Source organism: Dermacentor silvarum, chromosome 4, assembly GCF_013339745.2.
Source record: "Dermacentor silvarum isolate Dsil-2018 chromosome 4, BIME_Dsil_1.4, whole genome shotgun sequence".
In the NCBI taxonomy this organism is placed as follows: domain Eukaryota; kingdom Metazoa; phylum Arthropoda; class Arachnida; order Ixodida; family Ixodidae; genus Dermacentor; species Dermacentor silvarum.
Genome location: NC_051157.2, coordinates 134,674,265 through 134,687,440, shown reverse-complemented (window position 1 = coordinate 134,687,440; position 13,176 = coordinate 134,674,265). Strand labels below are relative to the sequence as shown.

Genomic DNA, 13,176 nt, shown 5'->3' with positions numbered 1-13,176 from the left:
GCCCCCCAGCCCATCATCCCTATGCTTTAACCATTAAGCCCCAAACGCACTTTTTTTCTTTATTGTAGCCTCCAATCACACGCATACTTCTCCCGTGCCAAGACCAACTAGCTCATAGAAATGATCGCCGCGCGTTGATGTGGGTTATTACTTCCATACAATGGCACATACCCACAACGGAGGGTCGGCGAAAGAGCAGCCGCTGCATTTAAATGAAAGAGGTCGCCGTTTCTCCCAAAAAGTAAAGCATCAATTGCGATAGCAAATTAGTAGAGAGCTATACGAAGTAAGGATAGTAGTTTTATCGGCTGTATAAACTTGAACACATTCGCTTATAACTGAAATAACAAGCCTGAAGTCAGCGCGCACAAGCAAACATCAATAGATCACACTCGATGACCGCAGACAACCGCTGTCAAAACTCTGGCGTGAGCAAGCGCGGCAGCAGCAGCGAGCAAAGGTTCGTGCGGTCGATCGCTTCAACGGAAACTGAGCGGCGAAAGCACAGCGCATACAAAGGTAGGAGCCGTGTGCAGATCTCTTTCAAGATACGGTGCGCGCGACTGCTCGCGGCCGCGCTAAGTACGCAGTTCTACACAAGGCAGAGTAGAAGCCGCACCCCTCCCTACCGTGCTGCCTTCCCACTTTCCTCCTTTCGCGCGCGAGAGTGAATCGCCAGATCCTCTTGCGCCGGGTCGCTAAGTGCACAACGGCGTCTTGCCCAGTGGCTTGTAGAAAGGCTACAGCAGCTCATGGCACCACGGCTGCGCTGTTGGTGCCAGGCCGAGGACGTAAAACGAACTCAACAGATAATGGCTTTTATGGATGTCTGCGAATAAAGAGACCAGTTTCTGTCGTTCTTTTCCCTACGTGGCATAAATGCAAAATACATATGTAATAAGTTCTTGCACATTACAGCGTTCTCTATGTGGACCAGTGTCACGGCAACTTAAAAGGTTTGTATGCGGTAATAAACTAACGACTATTAAATCTGACACTGAGGCGAATCCTGTGAAACGTGCTTTTCTTGGTTTCGTTTGAGCTTGATAGGCATACCGAACTTCGTTTCCGCGTCCCACTTCTACAGTTGGCTGCGACGTCCACTTCGTTGGGTCCAGTGCTCAAACGGAGAGTTGCGTATGACTCACCGAAGCAACGCGCTCGTGTCTGTTCTTTTCTCGGTTGCCAAAGCACCTGAGTTCATCTGAAGTTAATAAGTTCAACAACATTCATCGCTAATAGCATCCTACGCAAATAATTATTTGCACTGAAGGTATTATGCCTTCTCTTTAGGGCGAGTTACTGAGCCCGGACGCTTACACGACGAGAAAGACGTTGAGCCACAGCTTGTCGAAGTTCTTAACTGCGAAAGAAGGGAGCGGTATAAAAAGGGAGTGAGAGCGTCCTGGCGGTCGTAGAAATGATGCCCCCGCGTGACGACTTACACTGTAGGAACGCGTAGACCAATGTACACTGGTGGCCAAAGGTGCATAACACGGCCAGAATACAGCACTTAACTGCTCGCGGGAAGCTCCATTCTCGCAATAACTTCACAGAAGACGCCATTAGTTCGCAGCAAGCACTTATGAAGACACAGTGTAGGTCACGCGGCAAGACTGGGCGGCAAAACTAGAAAGGTTAGCACAACGAAGCGGTAAGCAGTATAGTTCACAGCGGCCATTCACAAGTCTTAACATCGCTTGCCCGGTCTTCTCAATGACCTAAAGTAAGCGGCCAATGGAGCCTTGCTATCAGGCCACAGTCTTGCAATCGTTGCGCACATATCCTGGTGTGTTCATCAGAGTCACTCGAGGGCTGCGGTGAGCACGCTGTCCAGGAGTACAGCCACGGGCACGTAACAACGCCTCCATTCCCAAGCAGTGTGCATCCGGTCTGTTCCGTTATCCCACTCAACGCCCGAAAGCGCTTCGCGCATCATGCCACGCTCACACGCATGCTGAGGCACAATGAGTTTGTGTGTCTGTTTGGCGCATAGGCGCATATGTACGAACTCAGTATGGTGCGACTTGCCGTCGCCTCCTTAATCTATACGTTCGTGTGTGTGTACGACTGTATGCTGTAAACATATGGCATTAGGCCGTTGCTTTCTTTTTTCTTACTACATATATAATTTTAATTATATTGGTGTTCTGGCTATGGGAAATGGCTACCCGTACCCGTCACCATTAGATGTTGACAACACCTATTTTCTTTTATTTTCTTTGCAATAAAAATACAAGATCCCACAAGTGATTTGCCGCCAAGCTCTTGGGTGCATAGTGTTCCCTACAAAAAAATAACTCGAGGGAAATCGATCTCGCGATAGTCTCTACGGAAGCTGCAGGCATGGTGGTTCACCGAAAGCGAGAATAATGATTAGTACGTGGATTTTGCTAAACATTTCTTTTGTGGCTTTCAACTGCGTTGTGACTTTGCAAACTGCTCTTCTTGAGCAGAGTATTGCGTTAAAAATGCGATAATTCACAATGACTGTGCATTTACGGAGAGCCGTCTGCGTTTAGAAAGATAGTATTGCTTAGATATTTAGGCCAATAAAAGCTGACAAAGCGTAGCGAAGAACTCCACAAGAGCGTCTGAAGCCGAAAGCATGAAGTTCGGACAAATCTCTGTACTAATCAGTATTTCCGTCGTATCTGAACAAATACAGTACCAAAGTTCTCTCCGGAACTTTAGTAGAAACCTTTTTGCCTTGGTGCGGCCGTATCCGCTTCCATTGAGGTACGCCTGTCTCTCTCTGCTTGTACGGCACGCAAGTAAATGCAAGAACTTTATTTGCACAAGACGAGGACAGAGAAGAGGCTAAGACACACGAGCGCTCGTGTGTCTTAGCCTCTTCTCTGTCCTCGTCTTGCGCGCATAATGTTTTTTCGTGTCTTACGAAAATGTTCATTCTTACCAACATAGTCATTTTTGGAAGGGCTTAAACTATAATGTGCTGTCAATGTTAGTGTTAGACATGTTAGTGACTTAACACGCGAATATTTCTGCTGATTAGGCGGAACGTAACTCTCGCCAAAATCAAGTTCAAAATAGTGGCAAGAGCTTCGACGAAATTCGCGCAAAAATGTTAGGCTTTATTTCCCAGATAAGCATCTATCCTATCTTGTTGTTGTTGTTTTTTCTAATATGGGGCTTTTCTTTTATTGTTTAAGTGCTGTAAACGTATCTAACGTCTAAGGAAGCCGAGTTTACTCGAAGATTGCGTTTTCTTTTTTTGTCTTGCGGCACTGGTTGTGCGCGGAAATCGTAAGTAGTTACCGCTGCTTGAAGTTCTGCTCAGTTATCGATATTGTACAAGGCTACTGCGCAGTATTATTACTGAAGAAACAAAATGACACATTACTGTCGTGCGCTTCTCATAAGCTCTGCAGCAAATTTGTTAGAAACATTGCAAATTCAGTTCCAGTTCTCCAGCACACAATGGCCACAAGGACGAGCTTTGTTCGCCGTCGACGCGATCAATTACAATGGATGCGCATTACCAGGTAGGAGAAAACGTTTTGTGACTGGACAATCGGTACGTTTATTCTAAGCTGCCCAGAGAAGTAAGCATAGAGGTACTGTATAGTCTTGGAAAGCTTATTTCAAGTCATTCGTCATCTTCGACTTACCATTTATTTCATCGTATCTTTTATGTTTAACCAGTGTTGGAGTTCTTAGTGGCTGGGTAAAGACAAGGGCTGCTTTTACGTTAAACTAAAGCCATGAGGACTGCACAAAAACGTGGAATGATTTCCAGTGCGTATGTCTTTCTATACCCTACTCAATTTATTTTTTCAATGCTAAGTCATCGAAACTGAGAAATCAATAACGTCGGGCGTAGCGTTAACCGGAGTTAAAGGGAATGTTCGCATTGTTAAAATGTTCCTAAATGCCTTAATGTGTAATCGTTACATCTGAAGGAGCAAGTTGCACAAAGGCACTCACGTTCTGAAAATATTGTGGCAATAAATGCACCTATGGAAAAGAGTAAATTATAACATTCGGTACTTTCAGCAGTATATTGTGTGATCCTTCTGATGCAACATTCACAACATATATCTTGAGTAATTTCTGTACTGCAACTGACCCTTGCCATGTAAGTCGTGTCGATGTGGCACTGATTGCGACTTGAAGCGGCGGGGGCCCAAACACTAGCCTGTGAGGAAGTGCTATTACGTAAAGTGAGTTTACTAATATAAGCCCGGGTGTTTTCATGCCACTAGCTTTATAAATGCTTGCTTTCGTTTCAGTTTGTGTTCAAGCTCCGTTTCGTTGTTTCCGACCAAGTTTTAGTTGGCTTTACGAAGCAATGCAACTAGCAAGCGTTTTGCGCATGGAACTAGTATATAATATGTTAACCTCCTAAATGGGTGCTAATATATGCTTTCTTTGTAATAATATACTATGCGGAGTGGTAACAGGGTGTCTACACTAGTGCGCGCATTTTCATTTTCAGCTAGGCATAATAACTGCACCAAGATGGATTTCAGCTGTGCGAATGGAGCCTGTGTAAGCAATCATGAGCGTTGCAACTACGTTGACGACTGTGGCGACAACAGCGACGAACAAGGCTGCTGTAAGTTCTGAGCATTGGTCGTTCTGAAGAGCTTCCCTGAGCTTTGGTAATAGAGGACCACGCAAGTTGATACAACTGGTTGATATATTTATTATGCATTCATGCTTTAAAATATTTAAAAAATGGTGGGCGAAAGCAATAAACATAAGAAAGAAATATTTTGCTATGACAGGTGTGCCTAAAAGCTGGAAAGTGAGATTTTTTGATTAACTATTTGGTTTACGAAGCAATGCAACTAGCAAGCTTTTTGTGCATGGAACTAGTATATAATATATTAACCTCCTAAATTGGTGCTAATATATGCTTTGAATATGTACAAAAGCACTCTGTCACTTAAAAAAAATTCTGAGTTACCTTTTATGTGCAGTCGATGCATAAAAACTAACTTTTCAGGCAGTTAATGGCGGCATGAAGTTAATGCAATGCAGCGAGGAATTCAGGAAAATATGGGGGAAATGTGAATGAACACATTAGAATCCCGTCAGCATCATGGGGCGAACAAATGTGACTCGTTCAAGCAGAAGTAGAAGCAATGAAAGCAATCACAAGCAGTATGTACAAGAAAAACTTACGAGGACACCTAAGTACTTATGAGTTGTGAATGCGAAGCATTAATGTCCACATGAGCGCCGTTGAGCGGTCCTTCGAGTTATGAACTCCTCGAGGGCAAGCGAGTGCGTTGAGACGCTTGGCGCGTTTTGATTTGGCCTTACCGAGGCGCCCTGAAGGCGCAACCGCTTGCACGCGATTTTCCAGCGACAGCTACACGTGACGGCGATGAGCGACAGGTTTTTCCGTCGCGGAGGGCGATTCGTCGCTGTCACTTGTTGCGTCGCCGGTTTTTGGCCAGCGAGAAAATATCGCTTGTCGCAGGGAAATCAGCGCAATGACATCCGCTGGTAACAGCGACTGCGCAACAACATGGCAGCAACCAGTCCGCCCTAGTCGGCCCGCTTCGATCTGAATTCGCTCTTGCAACTTCCTCTCTGCCGGGGAAGCAAAAAATGGATTGTAAAATCAGGCATCGCTTCACCTCATCTCAAGCTGACGACGAAGTATCGGCGCTCTCTTGTCGTTATTATTGAGATCAGTAGTTTTTGACGCCGTTAGGCCTGAGACTCCACCGAGAGCCGCGAAAGTGTTTTAAGTTTTGCTCACCAGATGGCGCCACGGCATTTTACGCTGGCGGCATGGGAAGGATTTCCATTGGGGATGATAGCATATTAAATCTAGATCCAGAGGAAACGTTGACCGCTTGGTAGGTTTATGATTTCTTTACGAGCGCACGATAGCGTTTATTCGCACGACATTGTAAATTTGTCGTTATACTCTTTGTTGCGATATCGCGTTCATGCGGTTGCTCCACGCCCCGACGCGACAGCGTTACAGGGTGTGACTGTCGCGTCGCTTGAATATCGCGTTCATGTGGTACGTTGCTCCACGCCGCGACGCGATAGCGCGACAGGGTGTGACTCTCGCGTCACTTGTCACTGTCGCTTGAATATCGCGTGAATGTGGTTGCCGCTTTAAAACGCAGGCGAGAGCTGGCGTTGAGAAAGAACGCGCGCATAACACCGGCTTCCGACAGCGAGTGTGACGTGGCGTCGCGGCCATGCCTTCTCCCCTTATGCAACACCTGGCGCTCATAGAAAACACAAACAATATTAGAATTCAGGCAAGCTACGAGACCGGATGTGGGTTTTAGTAGGGCCGTGATATCATGTACATATCTATCTCTTTTAGGGGCGAAGCTCCTTAGGGCGTGGGTCTGTCCTTCCTACGATGTAGTATGTAGCCACCAGTACTTTTATGAAGTGTTCACTAGATGGTGTAAGTGTCGATCTTTCTATATATAAGTGTATATAATGTCACTAGGTGGCGCGAGTTTTTCGTATAGTTGATGAGAAAAAGAATGTCACAGTTTCGCCCTAAGGGCGAAGCAATGAATGCGATAGCAACACAGCAATGTCATACGAAGTAAGGTGAGCGGTTTTGGTAGCAATATGAATTGTAGTAAACATGAGCTGATTAAGTAAGCAGGTGTGCTGCGGCGTAAGTAGACCGACATGAAGAGGGACTCGATGACCACGAGAAGGCGCGTGTGAAACGGTGGTGTTGATGAGAAGCGCTTCCCGTGGGCAGCGCGTGCGAAGGGACACACCTGTAGCGCTGCACTGCCGATCCGGGCAGCATTGCATGTGTAGCGTGCGTTGGAAAATGTGGCCCGACTATTACTAACTGAATGAACAAGCGTGGTGTGAGCGCGCACAAACAAACATGAATAGATCACACTGAATGACTGCAGACAACGACTGTCAAAACGCTGGCAGCAAGCGCAAACGCCGCAGCGGCGAAGGTACGTGCGGTCTATCGCTTCAACGGAAACTGAGCGGCGAATGCACGGCGCTTAAAGGTCAGAGCCGTGGGGAGATTAGAGACGGTGCGGGCGGAGAGACGAGCGCGGTTGTTGGCAGAGAAGTGCGCCCCCCCCCCCTCCCTCCGGCACTGGCTTCCCGCTTCCTTGCTTGCGCGTGGGAGAGATAAGAGACTGTGCGGACGAGCGACGAGCGCGGTAGTTGGCAGAGAAATGCCCCCCCCCCCCCCCTGCTCCCACCGGCGCTGGCTTTCCGCTTCCTTGCTTGCGCGTGGGAGATTGAGTGCGTTCGCTCTCCCTGATAGCGCGCGTCCCCGCACGCTTCCGCTGGGGCATACGCCGCGCGGCGAAGATTTTATCTATACGGAACCTCACGGCGACGGCGACGCCGACGGCAGAAATCCGGTTGAAGTGTCCATATAATTGCTATCGCAATAAAACCTACAATGTAGTGCGACGGGTTACCGCTAGGGGTGTTATAATAAAAGGTGCTCGCTCTTGGCGCTCTTTCTCTTTCGCTCGGAGTCGCCGGATGGAAGACAAGGCTGCGGAGCGGAGAGCACGGAAGGCGGCGGCGGCGCGCGCTCGCAGGCAGAATCCCGCGGTGAGAGCCCGCGAGGCCGCGGCTTCACGACAGGCAGCGCGGCGGCGGCGCGAAGACACCGTAGTGCGAGAACGAGAGGCAGAAGCGGCACGGCTGCGGCGCGAAGACTCAGGCGTTCGCGAACGCGAAGCAGCGGCGTTATCCAACCGTTATCCCTTCATTTCACGGACCACAAAGCCGTGGTAACGAAGGGACTCCGCAAACCAAGCATCTAAGAAGAAGCGTCTAAGAAAATAAAACGTATTTTATATATATTGATCTTGATCATAGACTGGGCGAATTACTCGGAGTATTCACGGTTTACCGATGATCCCTCCGGAGCTTCGCCCCATCATCATCATTCACCTCGTGGATATGCTGTGATTTTTTTTCCAGTCTACTCCTAATCATTCATCACTACTTCTCCTTTTTCTCTATTTTCCGGTACTGACAAGCAGGCTAGAGCGCACCTTCTCAGGCCGACCTCTCTGCATTTCCCGCGAATTTAACGTCTCTTGTTTTCCTAGTATCTTGAGACGCGCTACAGGAAATGTAGAGATCTATAAATCAAGACTCTTACGATGTTTTGTTACCTCCGAACAATTGGCATACACAGTGTAGCATCTTGCTTTACTCGTTTCTGCTTTTATTTCTAAAATTCTTTCTACCGCTGCTGCTACTACGCATTTATGAAATATGGAAATATGGCAGTATTCTTCCTTAGGTGTTCTACTTCCAAAGTCCTCTTCCAGTTCTTCTGTTAAAGTAAACCTATCTTACACTCAGCCGCAGTTGACGTTGTGCGTCGTTTTCGAAGGCTACGACAGTGGCAGTGTGCGGGCGCAGGTTATAGTAGAAGTTGAGTGAAAATATTCTATAAGTTATCTCTTGAAAATCCCAACATATTAATAAATTTGAGCGCTTGCAGTATTTGAAGAAAAACATGGCAGTCATAGTTCACCCTGCACTAGAACGAGTGCAGACAAGTCGCGATCTTTGATCGCGGAACATCCATTACGTTGGCACTTCGCGCTTACGAAGCGCATTGCAGTTCGTGGCTTTATACTCAGCAATTTGATTGTTTTCTATCAGGCATGACAGTTTCTTACTAGATTTGAGTTGTTAGAATCATAACTCATGGTGGATCTCTATTTATTTGGTCTAATGGCGACGCGTACTGTCGGTACTCAAAAGCAATTCGATAGGAATAAACTTTTCTAGGACGCGCTATGCAGTTTATAAATGAAGGATGTGCCTGATCATACTTCCAAAAGGCCTGTACAATGTCATCCGTGTTCATATTCATCGCATTTTGAAAATTGAAACGAGAAACAAATTGGTTAACGTAAAAAGGATGCATGCTCAGAATTAACAGTGATAATTACAATTTGTTTTAACTAATTGCCAATTTGATACACCGGGTATGGTTACCTCCCAGTATAAACCTTGTTGTTAATGGCAACCGGCTGAAGGCGACTGAAGGAGACTTTTTTTAATATGTTGAAGGTGACTTCTTTATCGATTGTAATTTATAGCTTTGTGCCATACTCACTTGTGAGAAGCAGAGGCAGTCTCTCTCTTTGTGTTAAAAAGGAATCGTAATCGACAAAGCCTATTATGCTTGTTGAAGGCACTTGCTTGTTATACGATGACCTGATGATCCTTCTTTTATGCTTTCAGGGGATCACCGGCTTGGATGTAACTTCGATACATCCTTTTGTGACTGGGTTCCTGGTGCGCCTTGGAACGAGGATCAAGACACATGGGCTTTGAAGCGCCCAGGATCGTATCTTTCCTCTTCGCCGACGCGAGACCATACAACGGGCTCTCCCGACGGTATGAAAAAACACGCGTTGATTATAATACTCTGTTTCACCTCAGGTTAACAGCACTTATGAAATACACGTTAAGCGCAAGCGGTATCGCCTTCAGAAGGCTCCTTATATATAACATACTAGATTACTGCGCAGACAATAAAAAAAATAAACTCTAGGGACTGATGGTCAAAGTACTTGGATTAGCGAATTAGCGTACTTCAAGCCTTGCGTATTTAAGCCTTGCATTTATTGCTCTCATATTCCTGCTTACGGGATAAATGAGTTTTCTAGGATGAACATTATGAAGTGTTTAATTGAGAAAATGGGAGTTTACACAGTGGTCCATATGAAGAACAGAGAACATGGTAATGGATCCTTGTCAGAACTTAGTGTTGGAATAAGAAATCACATGTAAGCGTTTTTAGGACATGTAATTTTGAACTGCGTATTAGTTCCACTTAAAGAAATTGCGATGTTTGCTTTCGAAGCAAAATATGAAGTGACAATGTTACGTCTGAGTTGCAATAATTTTACGACTGCGTAAAGTTTACATGACGTAGTTATAGGCGTAGGGCTTACTTTTCCCACCATCAGTATCTGGTGCTTGTGGCTTTTCTTTTTCAAGTGAATTTTTTACAAATAACTTAGATTACTCTATTGGGTTTCTAGCGAGATAATTTGGTTTGCAAAGCGAGAACTTCGGGATTGTATCCGAGCTTAACGCCACTATATAGAAACTAAATTGAAGTTTATCAGTACGAAAGGTTGAGCGAAAGATCGCAAGCATAGTGCTGAAAGATAAAACGACTGAAGGTGTCCATATATACTTCCTATTTCTTTTTGTGCATGTCCAGCCAACAAAATATCTTTCAGGCTCACTGGTTTAATGCACCCTATATACTAGCTATCCTACGTAAGACACTTTTTCTTTTCACGCGCACCATTTACCTCTTTGTTTTGGTGCACGTCGGCGAAATTCTGAAAAAAATGCGGGCAGCAACTTTTTTGCAAGAAAAAGGCGTGGGCTCACAAAGCTGCAGAATGCCTCCGCTATTCTTCCTATTTACATAATTTGAGAGATGAACTCGAAGGAAACATTTCTTAGGAGAATATTTTTAAAAGTGCTAGAGGAATATGAATTTAACACGTTTGCTACAGTATCATTGCACCGACCCAATTGAATTACACTACTTTTCACATACCTTCCCTGTATTACTTTCAGGAAATTTCGTAATTCTCCGCGCTCATGCCAAGACAACAAACGCCACCCTGTATGGCCCGACACTCGACAATACTGGCAATTGCTCGGTAAGCACACACATGCAGGAGGCTTGATCTTTATGCCGCTTTCAAATGTGCTCGCGGGCTGTATCGCTCTGTGCAAGACCGGGACGCACTGTACCAAGTGCTTCACCGAAAACATTTGAAGTGCTAAGCAAGAGGTTGCGAATTTATTTGCCGTCTATACCATTCCGCAAACCTGGTGGGGTGAGGTTACTATTTCGGCATTTTAGCTTGCCATTGCTACATATTACGTAGCCTGTGACGGACAAGGACTCAATGAAGAAACATGCGATACACACGCAGCGCTAACTCACAAGAAGTTTTCTTGCCGAAATTCATGACTGTTATTTTAGAGGAAGGTAAATACAGCGCATGTTGTAGATAGACTATTCTATAGGTGTGTTGCCTCTAAGGGACGCTAACTATTTACAGCAATTATCCAGGAAAGGTGTTAGTCTCGGGTTCGACTCCAGGCAAGGGTCAAACCCGATACTTTTTCTTCCACTGCGAAGCTTTCAATCTGATTAACCTTTATTGGTTTCCTTTGTAGCTTCATGTTACACTTGGGTGGATGACAATGCTTTCTTTAATGCACCATCCTGTATCTGACGGGATTCCGCCAAATTGATTTGTCACATCCGTATATTCGTGACCGAAGAAAACAAATTCCGGTTTGCTTTGCGTGTGCCTGAATAGGACGTTTCATCGCTGCGCAATTGTATTAGGCTCTTTTTTCGTTCACATCGCCAAATTGATTTGTAGCGTCCTTTCGTTGTTCTTTTTTTGCATTTAGGCTTTGCATGTCGAGGAATTCAGGACATTGCCCCTTCTGCCATATGCCACGTACATGCGCACGGCATACAGCGAACTGTAATGATCAATCAGCAGCGGGTCACTTATGAATGTGCAATCCATGATAGCTTTGTGCTAGGCTTTCGCTATCTCTCTTGTCAACTGACTTGTACGTCGTACATTATAACTGCATCTTTAAGGAGAGTAACTATGACTCTATATGACTTGCAATGCACTGCAAGGTGCATTGCCTGTAAGATATTTCGTGCTCTTTAAGTCGGAAATAAACACACGGCTTTGTTGCCCAACACATTCACTGCCCTATAACACAGCAAATGTCTTTTCCTGCTTTTGTTTTTATTGAACTTACGCATCCTGTGCATGAGTGATCTTTTCTTTATAAAATCACATGAGTCAGTACCGCGGCGTCATTTATTATTACCTTTATGCTGGTGCGTTTGCGCTGCGTGATATGTTAAAAATGAATCCTTACTAACTGCCCACCTCGCCGTCCTCTTAAACTGATGATTTGACGCTGAGCAATAGAGATGCTTTCCGCTTAGCCGGCGCGACAATGACGCCGCATCATTGTGGTCGCTGTCGGTGTGGCATTGTTGTATCTGTTATTAATAACCGCTTCTCCGCTGCGACAGATCACGTTCTTTTACACGGTGCAAGGAAAAAGTGAACCCCAGCTTACGCTCAATGTTCGCTCAGCGAATAATGCACCGTGGAAGACTCTATGGAAGCAGAATGATCCAACGCAGTTCTGGCACTTTGTTGCCGCTACAGTAGATTTCACGGAGACCATTCCATACCAGGTGAGGCTGCAGTACGGTAATTTCATTTTTATGCGGTTCTAGCCAGCTAGTCAAGCTATGGTGGCGCGCAGGCACTCATGGGGACACAGCACAGCCAATTGACAGAGCTCATAGAAGAGTGTTAATAGACAAGTGGGGCATCTTTGAGCACGGCGTATTTGCTATTATCGAGAACGCCGTGGCTACAAACACTATTTAGATGATAAAAAAAGAGGGAAATTCAAAAGGCCACTAAATGAATAAAGTGAATTCCTACAGGCTATATAATGCGCCACATGTGCGCCTTTTATTTCGCTTTTTTCGAAAATCAGTCAGCCTGTCTATGCACACAAACAATCCAATAGCGGCGCACTGCCTGAAATTATGTAAGCTTTCAGGCTATAGATGTCGACACAATTAATTTCCAATGAAAAGCCGACATTGATTGCTGTGGTCGCGTTGAACTTTTTGAGTACAAACGTGAAACACTTCGCTTTTCTGTTTATGCCTTCTAACAGAAGATGCCTCACTCGTGCATTGATTGTAGGCTAGTGTTTTATATTATTCGAATCGGCGTTATCGATACGTGTGCTTTGGAGGCACCACCTATACTTTCTATTCTTTGCATTCTTTGCAAAATGCAACCGTTTTGAGTGTGTCCATTAACCTATCTAACCTTTAACGCCGCGGTGCTGGCGGAGCCTTCGAACTTGAGCCGCTGTGTATACGCTCGTATTCGCGATGCCACGGCGATCGCTGCATTGTCGTCATTCGAGCATCGTCATCAGATTCTCGCCTACAATCTGCGCTCGAGCCAGGGGGCGCGCGTAACAAGATTCGGGCATTCGGGATTCAGGTGCGCAACACCGAATGGTGGTTTTCTCCGTACGAACAGCGAATCGAAAGCAAGTTCCACACGAGCGTTGTTGCGGCTCGAGGTAGCGCTT

The 13,176-nt window shown here is 45.7% G+C and overlaps 1 protein-coding gene across 1 annotated transcript in view; it reads left to right on the top strand.

Annotated features, from left to right (window-relative positions):
• Nucleotides 1-13,176, top strand: part of LOC119450643 (MAM and LDL-receptor class A domain-containing protein 1-like) — a 127,661-nt gene that overhangs the window by 50,748 nt on the left and 63,737 nt on the right. Inside the window, exons 18-22 of the mRNA XM_037714157.2 lie at nucleotides 3,422-3,506; nucleotides 4,460-4,579; nucleotides 9,217-9,372; nucleotides 10,576-10,661; nucleotides 12,083-12,250. Coding sequence (XP_037570085.1) covers nucleotides 3,422-3,506; nucleotides 4,460-4,579; nucleotides 9,217-9,372; nucleotides 10,576-10,661; nucleotides 12,083-12,250 — 615 coding nt within the window. The remainder of the gene's footprint in view (nucleotides 1-3,421; nucleotides 3,507-4,459; nucleotides 4,580-9,216; nucleotides 9,373-10,575; nucleotides 10,662-12,082; nucleotides 12,251-13,176) is intronic.